At 39.2% G+C, this 22,451-nt stretch overlaps 3 protein-coding genes, 1 long non-coding RNA gene and 1 pseudogene across 4 annotated transcripts in view; 4 read left to right on the forward strand and 1 right to left on the reverse strand.

The window, feature by feature from the left end:
- The window catches only part of LOC122669332 (probable xyloglucan endotransglucosylase/hydrolase protein 6), a 4,943-nt gene extending 4,883 nt beyond the window's left edge, over positions 1 to 60 (forward strand). The window contains exon 5 of the mRNA XM_043866079.1: positions 41 to 60. The gene's annotated coding sequence lies outside the window, so the exon portion shown is untranslated. The remainder of the gene's footprint in view (positions 1 to 40) is intronic.
- The window catches only part of LOC122669334 (probable xyloglucan endotransglucosylase/hydrolase protein 23), a 26,179-nt gene extending 19,005 nt beyond the window's left edge, over positions 1 to 7,174 (forward strand). Inside the window, exon 5 of the mRNA XM_043866082.1 lies at positions 7,158 to 7,174. The gene's annotated coding sequence lies outside the window, so the exon portion shown is untranslated. The remainder of the gene's footprint in view (positions 1 to 7,157) is intronic.
- Positions 2,505 to 6,354, reverse strand: LOC122669335. Its single transcript, XR_006333996.1, has 3 exons — positions 6,344 to 6,354; positions 3,032 to 3,036; positions 2,505 to 2,584 (listed from the first exon to the last, which is right to left on the reverse strand). It is a non-coding gene; the product is annotated as an uncharacterized LOC122669335 (long non-coding RNA).
- Positions 6,914 to 14,210, forward strand: LOC122668250 (adenylate isopentenyltransferase 3, chloroplastic-like). Its single transcript, XM_043864841.1, has 3 exons — positions 6,914 to 7,052; positions 12,750 to 12,814; positions 13,347 to 14,210. Exons 1-3 carry the CDS (start codon positions 6,914 to 6,916, stop codon positions 14,208 to 14,210), a joined length of 1,068 nt encoding a protein of 355 aa, XP_043720776.1.
- The window catches only part of LOC122668251, a 40,422-nt pseudogene continuing 27,630 nt past the window's right edge, over positions 9,660 to 22,451 (forward strand).

The following is a 22,451-nucleotide window of genomic DNA, read 5'->3' on the forward strand; positions in this document are numbered from 1 at the left end:
GAATTCTCCTGATGGTCATGCCAAATGTGCATCCTTAATTCTTTTTTTTTTTATATTTATTTATCTTGTGTTCTGTTGTTTTTATCAAAAAAAAATAAAATTGTGTTCTATTGATAGGCATTGTCGAAGGTGGAGTTATAAGACAAGTTTGTATTATTTTTGCCGTCTAGGAATGTCTAGACATATATTTTACATCAATCGTTTTATCATTATAATATAATTTTTTGCTGACAATTAGCAAAAAAAAAAGATGATGACAACCAAAACCAATAATAATAATAATAAGAAGAAGAAGAAGAAGAATGATGATAATAATAATAATATTAACACTAATTTGAGATTTCAATAACAATAGGAGTTGAAATGTGTCGTTGCTTTATAGTTTATTGCCTAATATATACGGTGGTTCATAAAATTCTAGAGGTCCATATCCCCTCTATCTCTTGTGCTGACAAATGGATACGTGTGATCTCTAAAAATAGTGCTTTGCGTACTGAGGAATATATAGTGGCTACTATACATAAGGATTCTGGGTTGGGTATAAGAGGGAATTTGTTGGGTAGTAGAAAATGGTGGATTTTCTTTTCGAAGTTGCGTGTTCATCCTTAAATTAAATTCTTTCTATGGAAGGTGTTTTGGATGGCATCCATTTCAAATCAAAATTGGAATGACTTGTGTGTATTTTGCAAGAAAGAAAAGGAAGCTTTGGCACTAATTTCTATCGTTTAACTTTACTAAAAGACTTTGGGCCGCAGGAGAGTTGGGTTTATGGATTGAACCTCTTGCTGGTGACTCATTTCTTTGCATGTGTGTTAATATTTTTAGGGAAAAAGAACTCTGTCCGGGAGTGTGGCCTAGATCAGCACTCTCATGTGTCTCTCTCTCCCTCCTCCCCATATGAAAAGACAGCAAACTCCCGGACAGAAAGCTACTTCCCATATTTTTAAATTTTAATAGCGACCTTCTTTCTTAATTGGAATTGCAATTCTTTGTTGATATCTTTGCAATAACTGTTTACTTTATCTGGTTAAATCGAAATAGAATAATTTTTAGAGTAAACCTCTAGTAGACCCCTTGAGGTTTGCAGACATGTCATGTAGTCCCCCTGAAAACTAAAATGTTACATACGGATCCAGAAAACGGATGGAACACTCGTCCCATTAGAGTCCACAGTTAAGTGATGATGTCATCCTTTTATATCCCAAAAATACCCTTATACATGTTTGATGAAAAAGTGAAAAGATGGAAATTACGTTTATATCCTTCTATCTTCTTCAACCTTAGAAAAGAAGATGAACTCAAAGAAGACCGTTGCACCGAAGACCATTGGAGGAGTTGCAGGCGATTTGATGAAGAGCTTCTCTATTTAAACACATCTGTCCATGTGAAATCTGGAGCTCCTCTATGTTAACATCATTTGCCCCATGTAAGATCTGAAGCTCCCTATATGTAAATTTGCCCCATGTGAAATCTTCAGACCGTTGCAAAGCTCTGACTTCTCTCTCCGGTCACTGAAATTTCTGCGATAGAAGAGTCTTTAAGGTGAGTAAAGTAAATCCCTTAACCTCTATTCTTCCTGCAACTTGATTTCTGTTGTTTATCTATGCACATCAACCGTAAGAGAAGAGAATGGAACCCTAGCCTATAATTTTCCCCAACTGAGAAATAAAATTTCCTGGTTAATATTATCTTCTCATTCCAAATTTTTTGAATTTTTCCCACTTTGATTCCATCGACTAGAGTGAAACCGGAATATATTCTTGACACTTTGATTTCTGTTGTTTATCTCTGCATATCAACCGTAAGAGAAGAGAATGGAACCCTAGCCTATAATTTTCCCCAACTGAGAAGGATAAAATTTCCTGGTTAATATTATCTTCTCATTCTAGATTTTTTGAATTTTTCCCACTTTGATTCCATCGACTAGAGTGAAACCGGAATATGTTCTTGACACTTTGCATTTTTTCCACTATTGCAGATAAGAATGGCCTCAGCTTCTAGTACAAACAGTACCTCAGGTTATATCAAATTTGAGAACAAGAAATGCTACTGTGAACGTAAAGCTATAGTGAAGATATCGGAATCGGAGAAAAATCCAGGAAGGCTATACTACAAATGTAAAGTGGATGGCTATAACTTTTGGAAATGGGTGTACCCAAATGATGCTCCAACAAGGTCAACTCCCTTGATAGAGTCAGCAAGGAACAACCCTGTTGCTAACAACCCTGTGGTTGGTGGAAGTGAGAATGAACTGTTCCAGTTGAAGAGCACAGTGAACCAAATGCACAAGATGCTTGTTGTAATCATGTTTGTTGTTCAATTTATATTAGTGTTGTCTGTTATTAACTTTGTAGTGATGATTATAAAATAATAGATGGAAGTTTTATTACATTTTGTTTGATGTTCTATGGATTGGATTGTCAAAGATAATAGGTGGTAGATCCCCAGTAGGTACATCTGAATCCCTTCAAAGGTTCAAAAAACAAACAACTAAAACACCACCAAATAGGAGCCAAGCTTCACACCTCAAAACCACAATGGATTTGGCTTCTATGGGTCATGGCTCAGAGCAATTCTCACCCAACTCATGATCACTATCCTTCCAACTTCCCTGAGAAGACCACCACCACCACCACCACCACCACCAACCAACAGCTACAACAGTAGCAGCAGCAAGCAAGCAAGCTTAAAAAAAAAAAAAAAAAAAAAACCCAACCAAGCAAGCTATAAGCAATCAAAATGAAACAAAGAGCAAGCAAGCAAGCTAAAAAAAAAAACCAGCCAAGCAAGTGAGTCAGGAGAAGTGTAAGCAAGCAAGCAAGAGAATAAGCAACTGACAGAAGCCAAGCAGCAGAGCAACAATATCCCTGTTGAAAATAACTGAAAAATAAAACCATAGTAATATGCATTCAATCCCATGGGAACACTTGATTTAACACCATCTATCACACCCAATTGTTAATACAAATTCTGAAAAAACATCCACTTCAAAGTACCACAACCAATCCAAAGTACATATTACAAACACAACATCCACTTCAAAGTCATAATACAAACAACCCCAATAAAATTCACTACAGCATAACACTAAACTAAATAAAAGAAAGTCTCAGTTCTTCTTCTTTGCTGCCTTTCTCTTTTCTCTAATCTTTGCTGCAGCTGCATCCATCTTGGCTCGTGTCTTTGCTTGGCTACTCTTCACAGTGGTAGCTGAAGAAGACTGTGACCTGGTCACTCTCTGAGAATTGCTGATATCACCCTGGCTCATATTATCATGAGTTATCTACATAAGCAATAAATATATATGGTTAGTTAAACATGCAAATACAGGTGTGACATGTATATATTGAAGCATAAATAGTTATAGTTATACCTTCACACCAACAATCCGACTAGTAGATGCCCTGCTAACCTTTACTGGAGGTCCCTTACATTTTCTCTTATTATGGCCTACCATGTTGCATCTGCTACATCTGAGGCTTGTTGATCTCTGACTGGATTCCCCAGTAGGTGCTTCATCAGGATCTTTTCTCCTACTTTTTGTTGGTCTACCTTGAATCCTCTTCAGCCTTTGAGGCTAAACCACACCAACAGGACCATCTTCTCTCAAATCAGTCAAATCGTCTAGAGGATGGATCATCTCCCTATATGCTTCCATGTATTTCTCCACAGTGTAATATGCATCACAGTAGTCTTCAATTCGATACCTCCTCATTGCAATTGCTGATGCAGCATGCTTGCAAGGTAGTCCAGTGACATCCCAAACTTTACAAGTATATGACCATTGTCTCAATTTCATCAATTTCACCACACACCTTCTTCCAGTAAGCTCAATTACCTCAAATTCATCATTAGCACCACCATGACTAATGTAGTCCCTTGATGCTTCCTGGATTTTGATTATTTTCTTCCTCACCATTGGTGTAAGTGTACACTGGAAGCTTTGACCCTTTTGAAACTTGTGATACATTCTATCCATGATTTTCAATCTAAGGGTATCAATCAAGGTGAGAATGGGTTTTGTCCTGATGGTGGATACCCATTGGTTAAATGACTCTGACATGTTGTTGGTAATATGGTCGCTCTTCGCTCCAGTATCAAAAGCATGTCTAGCCCACATGCTTTTGGGATCTTTCATCAACCACTCATATGCTGTATTATCCATGGTTATGATGTCATTCATTGCACTTTCAAACTGATTCACAGTACATACTGAAGACGCAGTCCAAAAGTGTTTCCTAAATGCATCACCTGGATATTTTTTCTTGAAATTCTGATAGAGATGGCGACTACAACACCTAATGTAGGCATTAGGAAAGACTGAAGCAATAGCATCTCCTAGACCCTACAAACATAAACATGCATTTTATATATCAGTTACATACTCTATTATTATACATTATTAACCAATTGACATGATTTAATAAGAAAGTATAGTATACACACCTTTTGTTTATCTGACATGAAAGTCAACATCCTATTAGCATCATCCGGGTCTATGATATCATGTAACAGATTCAAAAAAAACAGCCAACTTTCTTTGCACTCAACCTCCACTACAGCATATGCAATAGGGAACAACCCTTTGTTCCCATCCACTGATATAGCAGACAGTAACACTCCACCATAACTGCCCTTGAGGTGGCATCCATCAAGACCTATAAATGGTCTGCACCCCTTCAAGAAACCCCTTGCACATGCTCTGAAACAAATAAAAACTCTAAAAAACACAGGATTGACTGTGTCCAACTCATGCTCTTGTCTACTCTCATACTCTATTATGAATTTACTCCCAGGGTTTTTCTCCAGAACCAATCCACCATATGCAGGTAATCGATCATAGGATTTTGCATAGCTACCTTCATTGATTTCTTGAGCAATCCTACGTGCCCTGTACAGCCGTTGGTAAAGAAGTTGAATATAATATTTCTGAAGCAGAAACTCATTAATGGCACTGGGCTTCATTTCATGATTAGCCTTGATAAGAGGAGCAATTTTTTTTCCAACCCAACGAATTGTAGCATGCTTAATTGACTGTTTCCTTTAACAGATGTGCTTACTTTCATAAGACTTTATCTTGTATGTCACACCATCAACAATGGGTGATGCATGGATTCTCCAAATACAACCCTCTACTGCACATTCTACAGTCACTCTAGTTCTCTCATTTCTCTTGAATTGCATTTGAAACCCCTCTTGCACCACAAAATCTTGGAGGGCAGCTCTGAACTTGGTCACATTATCAAATACCTGACCTAACTGCAATTTCACTTTTCCTTCACCCTCATCTTCATTTACATCTATATTGAAAAACTGCCCATAAAATTCTTCAGAATCATACCCATCTAAATCATCATCACTCAAATCTTCACTATTTCATATTCTACATCATCTTCATCACTTGAACCATCTTCTTGTTCACTTTCTTCTTCCCATTCATTGTTACTATTCTATGCCCATTCATCATCGCACCATCACTCGGCTATCAACATCAACATCTTTAGTCAAACCCATTCGGTACATGGTACTTTCTCAAAGAACTGATCACTATCCTTCAACCCCATGGGAGTTGCATCAGTTCTGTTAGGACTCCGTGTATATCCAATGGCAACACTACTAGCCCTTGAATTATCATTACTAGTAGGCTGAGCATTTGCAGTAGCAGCAGCAGTCCCATTACCACTACAAGTGGCATTAGTAGTAGCCCTACATACAACTGGACCCCTTCTCACTGGTTGTTTTTCCCTTCTAGCTGACCGAGGTTGTTCTCTATAAACAATGTGATTGGGATGCCCATTGATTGTATACACTCCTTCAGTTTCAGACAGCCTATGTTGCACATCATAAACAAAAAATCTAACTGGATTCACCACAAATTCATCATATATGTTATAGACCTCTACATCATTTGTTAACAATTTTTCATCATTATTCGGGAGTATGGCTTTCACTTTAAAGATCACATCATGTCCTGTGGGGACATGTTTGATTACTCCATTATATATATCCGAGATCATGTCCAAGTAGCCATATGTATCCTTGTCAACAAATTTTGTTTCCTTCACCATATACCAATTGTACTCAACTTCATGTAACACGACATTCTGTACAATTGACAAAGTGAGCCCAAATATGTCTCCTACAATTCTGCAAAGCACAAACCATATATAACTAGATCATTTATAACTTTTAATCTAAGCTTACAACATCTCTTATTCTAATTTTCAAGCTTTTCTCTAAAATTTAGCCTTTTCATGCTTTTATCCATTGCCTTGGTCATTTTCTAATGGCAGTAAATATAATAAGAAGCCAACTGGGAAAAGAATCAAGTACTGATAATCACCCAATGATGCTAATTATTTTTTCAAGGATCCCCATAAGCATACTTTCACACTTTGCAATACTAGGGCAGCAACTGCAATTGGTTGAAAGGGTTGAAAGATCAAATGTTTCCACACTGCAAATTGCTTTTTTTAAGTCTGAAATTTATTATGTGCCTCTGTGGTCTGGGTCAGGGTTTGTAATTAGAACCAATGTGCTCTGTGGTCTGTGTCTAATTAGAACCTAGGTGTAGGCATTGCTGCTTTTGGGGTTATAGATGAGGGCTGAGATGATCCAAATCAGACGTGCTGAGTTGAGCCATTTCATAAGGGATAAGGTCCAAGGGTCATTTAGCAATCCTAAATGCTGAAAATTGGCCCAAAATTTACTTCCTTTTGGATTGAAAGCATCAAACTAGTGTCACTTAACTGTAAAATTGTAATAGAGCAGCATACTGAGACAGAGAAATGTAATACAGCAGAATACTGAGATAGATTAAGAGAGTAAGAGAGAGAGACAGAGTACCTTAGTGGATGGTGGAAGAGGGGACAGAGAGCCAGAGAGAGATACAAAGAGTTGTAGCTCGAGGGATATGGCGGTGGTCCTTCAATTTCCTTATGTAAATGAAACCACAGAGGTGAAGAAGAGGTCCTTCGCATTCCTCACAGCAGTGGTGACAACGGCGGTGCACAGCATCGGAAGAGATGAAGAAGATGAAGCAGCAGAGCGCGGTGTCCTTCACAATACTTCCTCACGGCAGTGGTGACAACGGCGGTGCACAGCAAAGGAAGAGATGAAGAAATGAAGAAGATGATCCTCTCTATGGTGAAAACGACGTTGTTCTCTTTCAAACCTAACAGAGGAAGAAGAGAAAGAAGAGTAAAGTTAGAAGACGATGGCTTAGGGATTAGCAGAAGGGTAATTTGGACTTTTACCTATCCATGACTTGCTGACATCATCCATTCACTAGTTTTCTCTAACGGGACGAGTGTTCCATCCATTTTCTGGATCCGTATGTAACATTTTAGTTCTCAGGGGGGCTACATGACATGTCTGCAAACCTCAGGGGGTCTACTAGAAGTTTACTCTAATTTTTAAGAAAGAAAAATGTAATCCCTATGTTGTTCTTCGAAATGTCGCTTGATGGGTTTCTAACCTTCAGCTATTTCCTGTCCTACCTCAGCCTATGAAAATCCGATTCTACCCATATCGATCTTGTCTATTGATGTTTGGACACTGTTGACATACCATCCATGGATTCTCCAGTGATCTTATTTCTTGGTAGCTTTGATGCCTCATGTATGTTGGGAAATGGGATATGAGGAAGTAGAGGTGACCAGGATTGCCTCCAGGGAGCAAGGAACGCCCAGGGTGCTGCTAGCCGTTGGGTTGTGCCGCACACATCCCTAGGCATACGTCGAGATGTGTGTGGCACAGCTCAACCGTTAGATGCCCCCTGGCAGCACCCTGGGCGCATGTCTCCCTGGAGACGAGCTAAATTCGGCTTGCACAACTTCCTCTCAACTTCTCAAGTTATTTCCAAAAGAGAACATTGCATGGGCCTTTGTGGTATTTTAAACTTCTACTTGAACTTGAAATTCAGATGGGTTGTACTAAATTTGAACATTTCTCTTTAAGGTTCTATAATAATTCGATTATAAAGTTAGTAGGGTTAATTGCTTCGGGGGATAAGATGTTGCAGTATTTAAGATTCGTAATAACTCGATTATGAGGTTAGTAGGGTTAATTGCTACATGGGCGAAGTATAAGGGATGGCATTACAATGTGGCTATAGATGTGAAGGAATTTATTTGTAATCTTTTTTAGTTTTATTTAGTTTTTCTTTTCATAAAAAAAAAATAGATTAGGGATGATAAACCATAAATACTTGGGGCCAACCCTGACCTGCACGTGGCATGGCACGAAGAGAGGACAACTCGGACATGGCTACATCAATACTCCTCCGCTAGACTCAAGTGGAAGAGACCCAGTAGGTCACTCAAGGACCAAGGTCATCACCCAAGTCGACAGCGGCATCACCATCCAGATTTATATCATCCTACCGGCAAATGGATGTTATCCCAAAGGAGATGAACCTCATCTACGCAGGACCCTCAAGGATCTTATCTAATATGCGAGAGAAGCACATGTCCATCTGCTAGGGAACAACTTCCCTATCCGGACTCTACCTCCCAAGAGGAGGTGATCTACTACGTGATGGATTCTACTACCAAGGAGACTATCACCAACTACCTAGACTCTCCACCGCCATACCCAACTATAAATACCCAGGTATTCTACCCCATTAACCCATCTTGAATTCCAACAATTCAACTGTACTTAGGCATCGGAGAGTCCTAGGCCGGAACCACACCGGTTCTCCCTTGTCCCTGACGTCCTTTTGCAGGTTGCGACACCCGAAGGACCACCCAGCAATTTCTTGACGTAATAAGGGAATAACTGTATTTGATACCTCTCTCTCTCTCTCTCTCTCTCCTCCTCCGCCTCCCACCTATTGACCAACCGTAACCCCCTATTGGCAGGTTATTGTAACCTGCCCTCTGATTGGTGGGTTCTCCATTTTGCTAGCTCAGAGAATGCACTCCCCAGATTTAAGGATGGGATAACTTCTGCGGTACTGTTGAATATTTGTGTGTAGTCAAGTATGAGTTTTGATTACATTTGAAAGATCTTTGTTATTAGGTCCTTTTTTCTTTAAGTGTTTATACCATTATCTCTATTCATTTAATTTTCTTACTTTCCCAGTTCCATTTCTTAACATATCCTATCACACTGATATCTTCTTTGTTTCAAGACAATATTGTGAAATCTGAAAGATATTAGTCCTCAGCTTAAGGGCCCAATCGTGTCGGTTCCGGATCTTAATAGAACCCATAACTTAGGTATCGTAGCACGCCTTTGACATTCTCACAAGATTTTAGAGGTTTTTGATGATTGGGTTAAGCTTATTGTGGATAGTTGTTATTTGGGTAACCCAGGAATTGCAGGCATTGGTGGAACCTTAAGATATCACATAGGTAAGGTGGTGTGCTCTTTTCAGAAGTTTCTTGGAACTAAAACTAATTTTGAGGCAGAATTTGATGCTATTATGTTGGGATTCTCTAATTTTTGGATTGAATGCGGGATTACAACGTGCAAAGGAGTTGGGATTCTCTAATTTTTTGATTAAATGCCACTCGACAGCTGGGGTACTACTATTTCAGAAACAGTTTCTTCCATGGTTCTCTTGTTAACAATGGTTCTCACCGAAGCATTTTATGTCCTCCATTGGGTGGAATATTTTCTATTGCTACAGGGAAGCAAACCTGATTGCTCTCTCTCTCTCTCTCTCTCTCTGTGAACCATAACCCCCTATTGGTGGGTTACTGTAACCCGCCCCCTGATTAGTGGGTTCTCCATTTCACTAGCTCAGAGAATCCTCTCTCTAGATTTAAGGAAGGGATATTATGGGCGGCAAAAAAACCTGGCCATCCTGACCCAATCCTGAGCCCGGACAGGGCTGGACCAGGCCTGGGTTGAGGCCTCAGGCTGAGCCCGACCCTTCCCAGCCCTATATTATATTATATATTATATATAGATTCTTAATATATGTAAAGTTGGGGGGGGGGGAAGGGGTGTGAGATGTTTTCTTCTTTGTAGGGTTTTTCTGGTTCGGAGGGCCATTCTCCTTTGTTTTGGTGTTTTTTCTCCTTTCTTTGATTTTTTTTGGGAATAAGAGATCAAGGAGAAGAAGGAAAAGGCTTCTTCGTTTCGTGGGTACGACCTTTTTCTGATTCTTCTTCTTCACTTTTAAGGTTATGGGGGCTCAGACGGTTAGGGTTTTTTTTTTTTGCCAAAAAATGAGATTTCCTCTTGATTTTTCTAGTTTCAAGGGGTTTTCAGAGAGAAAAAAAAAGAAGAAGATAGAGAAACAGAAAGAAAGAGGGAGACAAGGAAGCTTTTTTCCATCTAGGATTCCCAAAAAAAAAAAGGGGGGGACGATTGAGACGAAAAAACCTTCGTCCAAAAATCCTTCTTTTACAGGCCTGATATGATTGACTACTCCTTTCTTTTCTTACTATCTCCTATCTCGATCAAAGCTGATGATTGAAGGTCGATGATCTTCTTCCTTCCTTGTTCGAGAAGCAGAAAACCCTAACCCTCTCTTCTCTTCCTTTCCTAGCTTCTTCTTCATCTACGAGGTGAATCTTCCAACCCTCCTTAAGCCTCAACCGATTGATCTTCTCAAATTGGCGACAAGCTAAGTCATATGTATTTGACTTCATCATGTCAATTCCTTCTTCGAATAGTTTCTCTAGCATCTCCTTATTTTCACAACCGGCGGCTTCGACTCTAAAGTATGCATCAAGCTCTGGGACTCCGATAGATCGTCGAATGCCCTTGCAATAGTCTCCATCTAGTGAGAAAAAGTCATGGACTTCATCGACTAAACCTGATTGGACCATCTGATCTACACGCTCGTAAATATACTTCTTCAAGATAGGGAGGGAGACATGAACCCCAAAGAAAACAACACTCGTACTGGTTTCTGAATCTTAGGGTTTCATTGTCCACAAGGGCCTCTATGTATTTGTTGGAGCCATCGGCTATGATTGGGAGATTTCCCCGATCCAAGATGAAAGTCATAGGATGTAAAGTTTTTTCACAAGGTAATTTTATTTATTGATTTACATTTTCGTAGATTAAATACATATTTTAGTTAGTTAAATCTTTCATTTTTCTGGTTTTATCCTTCTCCTTTGAATCTGATTTCTTGTTGCGTCTAGTTGAAAATATGAGCTGCTTTTAGGAGATTAGGTTCTTACCCCTTTTTCTTCCATTTTGTTTTGTTTTGTTTTGTTTTGTTTTTTTTTTATTTTTTTTTATTTCATGTTAAATCTGTTATACTTGGATTTGGCAGTCAATTTTGGCGAGTATTTGTGGTATATTATATGTTTTAATCCAATTTATAACACTATAGCCAAAAGTTTGGTTAGATTTCTCAAGTTTTGGAATGACAGTGAGGGTCAATCAAGGCCGGGCTGGGCTTGGGTTTAGGTTAATGCCCCTAGGGTTTGGCTAGGGCTTAGGGCAAGCCTAGCCCAGCCTTGCCCGTTGACACCCCTATGGGATATCTTTTGCATTACTATTGAATATCTATATGTAGTCCAGTCTGGGTTTTGATTACATTTGAAAGATCTTTGTTATTAGTAACTTCTTTCCTTAAGTGTTTATACCCATATCTCTATTAGTTAATTTTCTTACTTTCCCAGTTCCATTTCTTCACATCTTTTATCACACTCATATTTTATCTTGCCTTATTTGTGGGTTGACTGATTTCTTGATGCTTTTAGGGTGTATCTGGTCAGGTTTTCAATAACCAAAAAAACCATACACATATTTAGAAACCTGACTGGACATTGAACCAGTTAGGTGTCGAGATTTATTATATCTCTGGTTTAAGGCACCGGATATATTCCACTAAGACAAAAACTAGATTACAATATATACTAGAACTGAACCATTAGCTACATGAGCTAATACAGTTCAACCCGGTTGCTCTAGAAATAGCAAGAATTGGATCACTAGTTGCCAATTATTATGAATCCCAATACCATGAACCTAGCCCACGATTACATTTGACCTATTTAATGCTAAAAATCTTCTCAGATTATGTATCATATATGGACAACATTTCTCTTGTGCTTCCAAGGATTTGCATGGCGGCTAAAATATTTGATAGGATTTTAGTGCAGAAATGGTAGTTATATCTTTTCCCCAAAATTTGATTTTTATTAAAAGAGTGAAAGGATAAAAATATATTCATAACTTCCTCAGTTTAAAAATAATCAATCTGGCTTACTATATTTAATGTTAAAAATATTCTCAGATTATGTATCATGTAGGGGCAACGTCTTTCTTGTGCTTTCAAGGATATGCATGGGGGCTAAAATATTTGATAGGATTTTATTGCAAATATGGCAGTTATGTCTTTTCCCCAAAATTAGATTTTTACTGAAAAAAATTAAAGGATAAAAATATATTTATTACTTCCTCAATTTAAATTGTGTATTCTCCTATAAATAGAGTCAGCCAGATTGGAGGTCATTGTCAAGAGTAATTTGAGGTTTTGAGGCTTAAGGGAGGTCTTCTAAGTGTTGTTTTGAGGCTTAAGTGAGGTCTTCTCTGCTGCAAGGCTTTGTTGTGTGTTGCACTAAGAGTTATTAACAAGAGTAAGCAGTGAGAGTTACTCTTTGCTATTCACCAAAAAAAAAAAAAAAAAAACAAAAATAGAGTTACTCTTTACTTTTGTTAGTTCATTTTTCATATACATTCCCAATTATGTATTTCTCAAACTTTTAATTTCTTATTTTATAAAGATGGTATCTATTTCTTACAATTGCCTTTTTTTTTTTTGGTGTTTTCAGTGTTTGCTGTTATCTGTGCAGTCTTAGGACTTATGATCGTGTGCATCTCTTGTTTGAGAAAGAGGGTATGAATGAAAATGAATTAACTTTCCCCCATTTTGCTAATTGATCATCATTACACCTCCTTTTATATATTGGAGATTAGAATTCCCCTTCACTATTCCCCTATATCCATCCAAATACAACGATGACCATCATTCCTTCTATACCTTAGCTTAAGGAAAACACGTTCTAACAACATTTATAAGCTATTTGAGTATGTGCTCAAGCCTCCAACCATTATGAAATTCATCTACTTTTAATTACAATGTATATCTTGTCTAAAACTTCGGCATGCATGGCAAATAATTGGATCAAATCCAAATTTTTTGGATGTGAATACGAGAAGTATTATTTGATTGATTTAGGCTCTCAAATTTTACACGTGACCAATCCAATAACCTAGAGATGTCTATCCAATTGTCAACATCACCATGTCATCATGCCATGTAACAACAAAATAGTAGGGCCTTTATTGTAAATGAAATGGAAAAATATTATCTTAATTATCAATCATTTTGCATGGATACTCATCTATTGTTAATTGATAAATTTCAGGCCGGCAGAAGAATCAAGATGGATATAAAAAATAACCTCCATCAGCAAGTGAAAGAAAAGGTTATTTTTGTGTTGGGGTCCACCGCGACCGGAAAGTCAAAGCTAGCCATATATCTTGCAAATAAATTCCAAGGAGAGGTAATCAACTCCGATAAAATCCAAGTCCATAAGGGTTTAGATATTGTAACAAACAAAGTCACTGATGAGGAGATGGGTGGTGTTCCTCACCACCTAATAGGAGTCATAGATCCTGAAGCGGAGTTCACCATTGCAGATTTTTGTGAAAAAACTTTGCATGCTGTGACTTCCATTTTGGATCGGGGAAATCTTCCAATCATAGTTGGAGGGTCCAATAGATACATAGAATCACTTGTGGACAATGAAACCCTAAGATTCAGAAACAAGTACGAGTGTTGTTTTCTTTGGGTTCATGTCAACCTCCCTATCCTGAAGAAATATATTTACGAGCGTGTAGATCAGATGGTCCAATCTGGTTTAGTCGATGAAGTCCGTGACTTTTTCTCATTGGATGGAGACTACTCCAAGGGCATTCGAAGATCTATCGGAGTCCCAGAGCTTGATGCATACTTCAGAGCAGAAGCCGCTGGTTGTGAAAATAAGGAGATGCTCGAGGAACTGTTCAAAGAAGGAATTGACATGATGAAGTCGAATACATATGACTTAGCATGTCGCCAGTTTGAGAAGATCAATCGGTTGAGGCTTGAGAAAGGTTGGAAGATTCACCTCTTAGATGCCACTGAGGTATTCCACAAGCGTGGTTTCCAACGTGAGCAAGAATGGCGGTTGCGAGTAGCTGATCCTAGTATGGATATCGTATGCAACTTTCTGTATGGAGATAGATAGATATTAATGGGCCCGATGAATGTAACTTAGTCAAAAATGTCATTTTAATATAATTTGTAAACTCATTTCTTCATCCAAAGTAAGAGTGTTGGTTAAAATTTATGTCTAACCAGTTTCTTAAATTTTTTGTTCTGAAGAAGGAACAAAACTGTGACCATGCCGACGAATTCATGGCATACCAATATTTCCATCTGACAAAAAATCATTATTCTTCCCGATCAAAAGGGTTCAGGAAGAGAGAGAGAGAGAGAGAGAGAGAGAGAGAGAGAGAGAGAGAGAGAGTTTTGTGAGTATGTAGTAATATTGGGTGATGAAAGAGCTCAGGTTTCCTTTAACGGGCCTTGAAAGGGTTCAGTCTCCATTAAAAATACTAAATAATATTAGTTTTTAAAATTCCGTTGGATATCGGATCGGATAATGATATTCCATAAGGAAAATGGATTCGGATAGTAAATCCGAGCCGCACGAATCCCGATCCGTTTAATAAAACTTAAAAACAAAAATCTAATAAACTCGTACTAATTCTTTTACCAAAAAAAAAACTCGTACGAATTCGTTTCGCAGGCCGTACATTCGGAATCTCTCATAAGTGGGGCCCACTTATTTATGTTTTTTAACGCATTCTTCCCGCTCAAAATGCGTGTTTATTCAAAGTCTCCTTTTTTTAGGTACAATTTCAGACAAACAAGTTCGCACTCTTTTTGCTGGAAAACAAATTCACACTCTGCTCTACCTCTACTCTTCAATATCTATTGCCTCTTACAACTCAGCTTATGTGGAGCAACAGAAAATCAGAAGAGCAAGAGGAACTGAGGAAGAGATCTCTATATATCTCAAGCAAGTGTTCGATTTCACCTCTTTCTCTCTCGTGGCTTATCGCCGATTCTCGGGTAAGTGGTCTCAGCTTCTCATGTCCGTCTTTTGCATGTTCTTAAAACCTCAATCTCTCCCAATTTATCCTTTGATTTCGATTAATATCGGATTATCTTACTACTTCCGTTTTTTTTTTTCCCCAAACAAATTTTTAGTTTGATATCGGATTTGGTGCAAAATCTATCAAGTACCAAGTTGATCCCAATTACTAGAGTTCAAAATCTGAGTTAGGGTTCATATTCAAGCTGGGTTTCGGTTCTGCATTTATCTTTCTCTGGGATTGGAGTTTTGGATCGAGATCTTTATCTCTCATCTTCACCGTCTCTGTCAGTCAGTCAATCCCCCGCTTCGCTCAATCTGTTAATATCTATCTATCCTCTGATGAGTCTCCGAGTACAAGTTTTGCAGTTTATCACTTTCCAATGAATCAAATATTTGTGTATTTGAAGAGCCTGAAAATGATATTCTTGTCAAACAACAGATGGTGAAAGGAATGAATTTATTGCAACTCTTTACGTGAAAGGAATGAATTTGTATGATATGATGTGATTACTGAATGATGCATGATTTATATAAATTGCTATGTGAATGAATGCCATGAAAATGCTTTAAATGTTTACGTGATATTACTTGAATGTTAAATGAAGTATGACATGAGGTGTTTTTATGAAATAATGATATGTATACGGTCTATGAATGTGAAATGCAAACTGATATGCTATACAATGAACATTGCAAGGGAATGGTTATACATGTTATAACAAGAGGAAAGAAAGAATGATTATGAAGTGAATAAATGAAAGAGATGTATGTATGGTTAATGGTAACTTTTAAAACATCCCTGTGGCTACCGGCCCTTTCCAGTAGGGGGTTATGTACTGGATGAGGGCCTTATAATGTGTAGGACCACGTCCGCTCTAGGGCTCTGGTCGCTTGGAACAAGGTGTAGATGTGTCCTACAATGTAACTAGAGCTTGTCTTCCCCCAGGGCTTCGGTGTCTGGACACATGGGAGTAGGCATGTCTAGTATGATGTTTATTAGATTAGGGTTCTTCCGCTAGGGCTCCGGTCACCTGGAAACATGGGAGTAGAGACCGTCTAAATAGCATGATATTTAATAGATGAGGGTTCCTCTCCAAGGGCTCCGGTCGCCTGGATACATGGGAGTAGAGCCCGTCTATAATGCTTGGCGTATTATCCTCCCTAGGACTACAGTGCCTGAGAACATGAGTAGAATAATGATTTGAGGTCGACTATCACCCTTAGCAGAATGTGTACTACGGTAGTTCACTAATTGGCCAAGACCTGACCCAACTAATTAATGAATGAAATGTTATGAGTTGCTATTTATGTCTCTCTTTATTATGTTGTATTTGAATGCTTGTGTGTATAAAATCATGTGTACCTCACTGGGTGTAAGCTCACCCCATATGAGTTGGTGTTTTTCAGATGAAGAGACAAGAGAGGAGGTATACACAACTTCAGGTTTTGAGAGTGGAGAGCCATGACTTAGGATTTAGAATTTTTGGAAGTTATTTTGAGGACAGTGTTTCATTTTGAGTTGTATGTAGTGTGATGGATGATGGATCAGTTTGAAAAAATGTTTTAATATCTGGACCTATTATGCAATTAATCTTTTGGTATGTACAGGTCTGTTTATATATTTAGCCACTAGTGTATAATGATTTTGTGAAAGTTCTGTAATAATTATGTTTCTGCTGTGTTTATATGAGGATCCAGGACTCTGTTTTTTGATTTATATAATTGTATGTGACCTTAAGGGGTCAGCGCTCGAGAGGGCGATGCCTAATACCCTACTTGGGTTTTGGAGCATTACAACACATCCCAAACGGCATGAACAAAAGTCCACCAAATCGATTGAAAAAGAACACAGCAGCAAGAATACAGCAGCCAGAGGTTCTTCATTGATCAACAGCCTCCCTCAAAAAAAAAAGAAAAAAGAAAAAAGAAAAAAGATCTGATGATCAAGGTAATAACAAAATTACCATTGGTTTATGTATATCTTCACATAACCTAAAACAATAAAAAAGAAAGACTGAAACACCCGTGGTAAACTTATTTCTTTAACAATAATGAAAATGCCCCAAGGTGTATCAGTGAGGCAGGTAATATCAGTAGGGCGTAAGCTTCAGGAATTGAGATGTTTGTGAGGTAATTCTTCACTTTGCTAGATTCGAGAGGCCTGTAAGCTTCATTTATTTCTATCATTTTGGGCTTGAAATGTTTAATCTTCAATGTTGTTTAAGAATGTGCTGCGACATAAAAGGAAAAGATAGACTATCTCCCTCCCTTCCTCACTCGCACACGCAAGCACACACACAAAGATTTGTATAGCTAGCTTATGCCTCACCTTTTTTATGAGTGGAATGTCCACGTCATGCCTTAACTTTTAAAAGCATTGATTTGAAGTCATTTACAGGTTAAAATATGGGTGTTGAGAACTACCATGTGATAGAGCTGGTAGGTGAAGGTTCTTTTGGGAAAGTATACAAAGGAAGAAGGAAATACACTGGGCGGGTATTGGTTGCACTCTTGCTCTTTCTCTCTCCTTCAAAAAACAAACCCTGTTTGAAGATGCTTACCTGATTGTAAAGCTATTGTTCTTTCTATTTGCAGACTGTAGCAATGAAATTCATTCTTAAGCATGGAAAAAGTGAGAAAGATATCCAGAATTTAAGACAGGAAATTGAGGTATTTTTGACAATGGGGTGTACATTAACATCTAAGGGAGGTTTCTGCCAGAAATATGTTAATGTTTGGATGCCCAATTTCCTTTTTTGTTTTATCCAGTTGGGTTCTCTGATTTCTGTTTGATCAAAGAGTTGATTTTTTATTAGTTAGTTTTTAGTGTTGGAGAGTGTATAGCAGTTGTGTATTGATAAATTCCAGTTTAAAAAGGGCATACCCAGTGCACGAGGCTCCCACCACTGCGGGATCTGGGGAGAGTCATAATGTATGCAGAGGAGGTTGCTCCATTGTAACTCTCAACTCCCAAATCCCAACAATACAATATTATGACTCTATGAGTACTGAGGAGGTCGAGATTTCTCTGAGATTCTCTAAATATTCCAAATTTTCAGTCGAGTTATTTGAAACTGTGCATGTTTTATGTCTCGTATGTTATCTCGTCTTGAGCAGCTCAAGATTCTTGAGATATTTGAGATCTTGTGAAGATTTCTGTGAGTTTTTGAACTATGGTTGCACCAAGGCCTGCCCTCTGATAAATTCCAGTTTGAGGGAAGGTAATAGCCAAGTGGATATCTGTTGGCACTTTAGTGGGTAGAATGGTTTTGTACATTGTGCCAAATGCCCTGGATCACGTGAATATTTTGTGGGATGGGAAAAATAACCTATGAGATACATTTGGGATATACTTCAGTTTGGAAAACCGAAGGTGACAAACTTGATAAAAGAAAAGAGAGTGGTTGTTAAACATGTAACTATGAGAGACAGGCACTGTGAGAGGCCGTGGGTGAGAGATCCATCACTATCCCCCCCTTCTTCTACCTTCTATTTTTTTATTTTCCAATCAATCCATGCATGATTGATCTACTGCAAGTCTGAGTACATTCGAATGATCCTACTGGAGAGTGGTTCATTTTTGAACTTCTTCTACTTTAATTATCTTATCTTTTGCAACGGAAAATAGGATAAGGCAAAACTAATAATGGCTAAAGGACAAAATAGAGTTCAAGAAGAGGAGACTACTATTGAAAAAAAAATAAAATAAAATAATGAAGTAAGAAATCACAAATAGTGGGGGTTGTCTTCAATGTCAAGCCAAACCATGAGGCGAAAAACCAGCTGGAAGGGAGTGTACTTTGGCTGTGAGATCTCTCTCGTAAGAGATCAAATCATGGAGAAATTTCAGGGTTTTCTAATTCATACTCGTCTTGGAAGTAACCAACATCAAACCCAATGGACCAAGAATAGTAAGGTTTTGATTTCTGCAACTTGATGTAGCGGAAGGACAGAACTAGACCTGAACATGGCTTCAAAGCTCACAATGGGAGAAATATGAGGGCCTTGATTCTGGAACTGATGTCGCTTATAGTTAGGCTTCCTTCAGCCCAGATTTCAGAGCCAATCAACGAAGATTAATGATTCAGCAAAGCTCCCTCTTGATTCTGGTAGTACCACCCAGCAGAGAGAAAATCCAGTAACAGTGGTATAACTGTGAACAAGGGGAGTAGGGGATGAGGATAGCAAGAAGAAGAAGAATAGAAGATGACGTATTGCAGGGAAGGGAAGAGAAGAGGAAGGGAGAGAGAAGGAGGAGAGAGATCGCAGGGGGGAGAAGCTCACCACACACAGAGGCCATATATAGGCATCAAACAACTCACTATTTTCAATTCATTATCAAATCTAAATGTTAATGGCACAGTTACATGTATTTAAATAAGAAAAGAAACCCAACATGAAAAGGAAACCTATTCTAATTTGGAAACTCAAATTAACTAGGAAACTAAATCCTAGTAACTATCTCCTACTTAACCTACCAAAATAAAAGATTACGTGTTAATCCCATAAAATGGAAATCCTAAAATATCCTACTAGCGAAAAGATGCAAGTTGGAACCGGTTCATCTCCAGCCCCCCCCCCCCCCCCCCCCCCCCCCCCCCCCCCCCCCCCCCCCCCCCCCCCCCCCCCCCCCCCCCCCCCCCCCCCCCCCCCCCCCCCCCCCCCCCCCCCCCCCCCCCCCCCCCTTATTCAGTTGATCCAGGAAGCGCACCTGCATCACTTTGTTAATTCCTGTTCAGAAATTGCCAATGAATCTCTACTATCAGTAGTTGCTGATGAATTTGATTAAGTATGACCAAGGGGGTTTCTAAACACCCTTAAGTACACTAAGCGCTATGTTTCACTTGAAATGTTCATTGGTTCATTGTCATACCATTCGGACCTTTGTAATGGCACTTAACTTGTCAATGATTGCAGGAATTTCAGTAATTACAGCTCTCACTTTTGATTGAAACATGCAGATTCTAAGGAAGTTGAAACATGAAAATATAATTGAAATGCTTGACTCTTTTGAAAGTCCACAGGAATTTTGTGTTGTTACAGAATTTGCACAGGTAAGAAGCCTTTACCTTTTTGTATTGTATGTAAAGATGTTTCAAATATACTGTAAACTGTTTAGGTACTTGAAGTGAAAATTGCTATTTCTATGTTTAGGGTGAACTCTTTGAGATTATTGAGGATGATCAGTGCTTACCTGAAGAGCAAGTTCAAGCAATTGCAAAGCAATTGGTATGTTTTTTGTTGGACCATTGTTTTTAACTATTTCATAAGTACTTTTATCATGTTATGCATGGTTTGGTGTGGAAATGTTTATTCCTATTTGAAATTCCAGTTTTTTATGATTATCTTTACTGATCTTTGTCTCGTGTAAGATTTCAGGCGAGGGCATTGTATTACGTACACTCGAATCGCATTATACATCGGGATATGAAGCCACAAAATATTCTCATTGGTTCTAGATCTGTTGTTAAGGTTGGTTGCCTTAGAAAAGAGTGTGTTTATTTGTTACTTGGACACCTCAAAATAGGAGCCACCTTTGTCTGATATGTATTGACACAGATTTGAAACTAATATGGTGTGGACATGCCTAGTACTGCAGCTAAACTAGTATAGCATCACTACTGTACTACTACTATACTTCATATGTAAATAATTGGTCTCTTTTTATATTACTTATAAAAAATTTTGACCATGCTAAATTAGAGATCATATGCAGATATGTAATAAATTCATACAATTAATTTCATCCTTCAATAATACTAATAGCTTATTTATATTGGTATCGGTACATATGATATATAATAAATTTCAAAATCTGAAATAAAAAAATCTATAAAATCTTGAGTCCCCAACCCCCATTTTTGGGGCTTGCCCGACTTTGACACTTGGTGTCCATATTGGATTTTGAAGTTTGAATCATAGCTGTCAAGGCAGCAAGGCAACCCAAGGCGGCGGAGGGGTGCCTAAGCACGTAGTCGACAAGGCGCCCGCCTAGGCGACCAAGGCGCTCAAGTGTTATTTTTTATTTTCATCTCCCAAGTCCTCCTTATGATGTCCTTCCCCCCCATTTTTGTCAACCGGATCCACTCCTGCATCTCCACCCCCCGCTTCTCGGTTCTCTTGAATGGCAGTCCTGCTGGGTTCTTCCCTTCCTCTGTTGGTATCCGCTAAGGTTGTCCCCTCTCTCCTTTTCTCTTTTGCCTGTCCCTTGAGGTTTTCTCTCGCAGTATCCAATCCAAAACCGACCTTTACCTCATCTCCCCCATCCCTAAATGTAAGCCCACAAACTTGACCCACCTTGCCTTCGTTGACGAGCTTATGATCTTCTCCAAGGCCGACCCTCTCTCCATTGTGTCCATCAAGTCCTCCCCACACCTTTTTCAGGGCCTCTCGGGGCTTTGCATTAACCTGGTTAAGTCCCAAATCTTCCTCGCCGGAGTCCCTGACACCACCAAAGCCTCCCTTTCCTCCCTCACCGGCTTTACCATTGGCACCCTTCCAGTCCGCTACCTCGGCCTCCCCCTTATCCCTGCCAGACTTTTTGCTCACCACTGCTCCCCCATCTTGGATCTCCTTCGCAAGAGGTTGCAGCTTTGGAAAGCCAAGCTATTATCCTATGCAGGTCGCCTCGAGCTTATCAGATCGGTGCTCCAGTCTTGCTACATTTATTGGAGTGGTGTTTTTGGTCTTCCAAAGGCTACCATCAAGGCGGCGGAATCTATTATGCGTGCCTTCCTTTGGAAAGGTGTTGACTTGGTAGGTTCCTTCATCCAAGGAGCTGGGCTTCCCTTTGTGTCCCCAAATCTGATGGAGGCCTCGGGCTCAGGAGGATAAAAGATGTAAACATTGCTGGATCTATCAAACTCATATGGAAGATCCTCACCAACAGATCCACCATCTGGACTTCTTGGGTGTATGCTGGACCCCTTTGCAGTGATTCTATTTCATCTGTTAGCCCACGGGCTGATTCTTCCTGGGTTTGGCGCAGAATTCTTCAGGTGAGGCAGTTAGCCAGAGATGCCATCTCGAGCAGGATTGATGATGGTTCAACCACCTTGCTTTGGCTGGACAAGTGGCACCCTTCTGGTGTCCTCTCTTCTATTGTCAGCCCCAGGGATATTTACTCCTCCGGATTGGACAGATCTGCCCCTGTTGTTGCTATCATCTCCAGTGGCTCGTGGACCCCTCCTCCCTCCCCTCCCCCCCTCGCCGACCTTTGGAGCTCCCTTCCCCCCATCCCCCCTGGGCATAGGGGCAGAGGCGACACCATCTTATGGCTTCCGTCCCAATCGGGCAAATTCAGCTCTCACTCCGCTTGGGATTTGG

Source organism: Telopea speciosissima, chromosome 7, assembly GCF_018873765.1.
Source record: "Telopea speciosissima isolate NSW1024214 ecotype Mountain lineage chromosome 7, Tspe_v1, whole genome shotgun sequence".
Classification (NCBI taxonomy): Eukaryota; Viridiplantae; Streptophyta; class Magnoliopsida; order Proteales; family Proteaceae; genus Telopea; species Telopea speciosissima.